This window comes from Engraulis encrasicolus, unplaced genomic scaffold, assembly GCF_034702125.1.
Source record: "Engraulis encrasicolus isolate BLACKSEA-1 unplaced genomic scaffold, IST_EnEncr_1.0 scaffold_77_np1212, whole genome shotgun sequence".
Taxonomy (NCBI): domain Eukaryota; kingdom Metazoa; phylum Chordata; class Actinopteri; order Clupeiformes; family Engraulidae; genus Engraulis; species Engraulis encrasicolus.
Window position 1 is genome coordinate 101399 of NW_026946115.1, and position 2500 is coordinate 103898.

Below are 2500 nucleotides of genomic sequence, written 5' to 3' on the forward strand. Positions count from 1 at the left end.
GCCCATTGGTTAGGCTGCCCATTGGTCTATTCAGTGTAGCTTGTGTAGCATGTCCCTCATGAATCCTTTCAGGTCATGATAATATATCTAATATATCTAATAGATCTAATATATCTAATATATATAATATATCTAATATATCTAATATATCTAATATATATTATAGCTTCATCAATCACCTGTGGCCACTGTCTGACAGTCAATCCATGAAGCTTTATTCAAACCTTTATTCCGGCTGTCATTTTGATGGTCTCAGTCTCCAGAAAGTATTAGCTCAGCAACTACTTATCGATGGCACATAGAGAGAAGGGCAGTGCAGCAATGGCGCCAGTGCAAGATGGTGACGTTCTCGGATCGGTGTATTGAAGTGACTGGTGGGCAAATATACATTGGTAGGCCTTGTATAGTAGGCCTCGTATTGCCCAAGGGTGTAGTACCAGTATAAGGCCACTAGATGCCAGAGTAGAGTAGGCCTCGTGTAGTACCAGTATACGCCCACTAGATGGCAGAGTAGAGTAGGCCTCGTGTAGTACCAGTATCAGCCCACTAGATGGCAGTGTATTGCCCAAGGGTGCAGTACCAGCATTAGAGAGTTGGTTTTTCAATCTAGGGGTTGCAGGTTCAAATCCCCCCCTGACCTCTCCCTACACCTCCATCCATGGCTGAAGTGCCCTTGAGCAAGGCACCTAACCCCACATTGCTCCAGGGACTGTAACCAATACCCTGACAAATAATAACTGTAAGTCGCTTTGAATAAATGAAAGCGTCAGTTAAGCGCAATGTAATGTAATGTAATGTAATATTACACACACACCAACACACACACGAATGCTTTTACATTGTTCCACATCACCTGTGTGTGTCTGACTAAGTAAGCCCCGCCCCTTCTTCCCGTAGGGTCTGACCAATGCGAAGGCGGCCGAGTACCTGCTGCGCGACGGCCCCAACGCGCTGACCCCGCCCCCCACCACCCCGGAGTGGATCAAGTTCTGCCGTCAGCTGTTCGGCGGCTTCTCCATGCTGCTCTGGACCGGCGCCATCCTCTGCTTCCTGGCCTACGCCATCCAGGCCGCCACCGAGGACGACCCCGCCGGAGACAATGTGAGTCCAGTCTGGTGTGTGTGTGTGTGTGTATGTGTGTGTGTGTGTGTGTGTGTGTGTGTGTGTGTGTGTGTGTGTGTGTGTGTGTGTGTGTGTGTGTGTGTGTGTGTGTGTCAAGTCAGGAAACATAGGAGATAAAATCAAATCAAATCATATTACAATATTAAAGGGACACTCCACCCATTTGCATTAGGCTTTCCATTGCTAGACACCCAGTCATACTTTTGAATGGTCATGCAATCAGTGCTTAATTTGAGGGGGAGCAAGGGGGACCTAGCTCCGGAACCTCAGACGAGAGCTCCGGAACTTTGGATGGAACCTCGGGGAAAGACATGACAGACACACACCCCCTAACCCTAACCCTAACCCTAACCCTAACCCTAACCCACCTATCCTCTGCACTCCGGAACCTCCCGCTTGACAAATTAAGCACTGCGTGCAACACTCTCTCAATTCCCCCTGAGACAGGAGAAATCCGTATTCACCTCTTGACACTTCCTCCTACAATGATGTAAAAATCGTCATTTTGCATCATTGTAGGAGGAAGTGTAAAAGAGGTGGATTTCTGTTGAGACTACAAGCCTTTTTCCCACCCTTTCAACCCCGCCCATAGGGGTTGGACCTAATGCGCTAACAGACCTATCACAGATCAGTGTGCCAGTGCTTTTGAAATCACTGGCATTGAGGCTCCAGTAAGTCACTGGCAGAGCTGCCTGGGTGTGGCCTGTGGACCTTGAGCATTGCAATGCATTATGGGGATTGTTGTCACAAATCCACAAGCACTAAAAAGTCATTGTCTGCCTTTTCTCAGCCAAGAAGGCACCAAATTAGAAAATTATGCTACTATTCTACTACATATATGACCCACTTTCAATACATATTCATGTCTCCACCGGTGGAATGTCCCTTTCATGTTATTATTTGTTTTTTTCCTCTGTTCCACAGTTGTACCTGGGTATCGTGCTCTCGGTGGTGGTCATCATTAATGTTATTATTTGTGTGTGTGTGTGTGTGTGTGTGTGTGTGTGTGTGTGTGTGTGTGTGTGTGTGTGTGTGTGTGTGTGTGTGTGTGTGTGTGTGTGTGTGTGTGTGTGTGTGTGTGTGTGTCCACAGCTGTACCTGGGTATCGTGCTCTCGGTGGTGGTCATCATTACCGGCTGCTTCTCCTACTTCCAGGAGGCCAAGAGCTCAAAGATCATGGAGTCCTTCAAGAACATGGTGCCGCAGGTAGGCGCGTATGTGTGTGTGTGTGTGTGTGTGTGTGTGTGTGTGTGTGTGTGTGTGTGTGTGTGTGTGTGTGTGTGTGTGTGTGTGTGTGTGTGTGTGTGTGTGTGTGTGTGTGTGTGTGTGTTAGAACATGGTGCCACTCAGGTAGGCATGATGTGATAGTGTTTCAAAT

At 47.6% G+C, this 2500-nt stretch overlaps 1 protein-coding gene across 1 annotated transcript in view; it reads left to right on the forward strand.

Moving 5' to 3' along the window:
- LOC134444850 (sodium/potassium-transporting ATPase subunit alpha-3-like) overlaps positions 1-2500 on the forward strand; it is a 36769-nt gene that overhangs the window by 15566 nt on the left and 18703 nt on the right. Inside the window, exons 4-5 of the mRNA XM_063194033.1 lie at positions 898-1101; positions 2215-2328. Of these exons, the coding sequence (XP_063050103.1) occupies positions 898-1101; positions 2215-2328 (318 nt within the window). The remainder of the gene's footprint in view (positions 1-897; positions 1102-2214; positions 2329-2500) is intronic.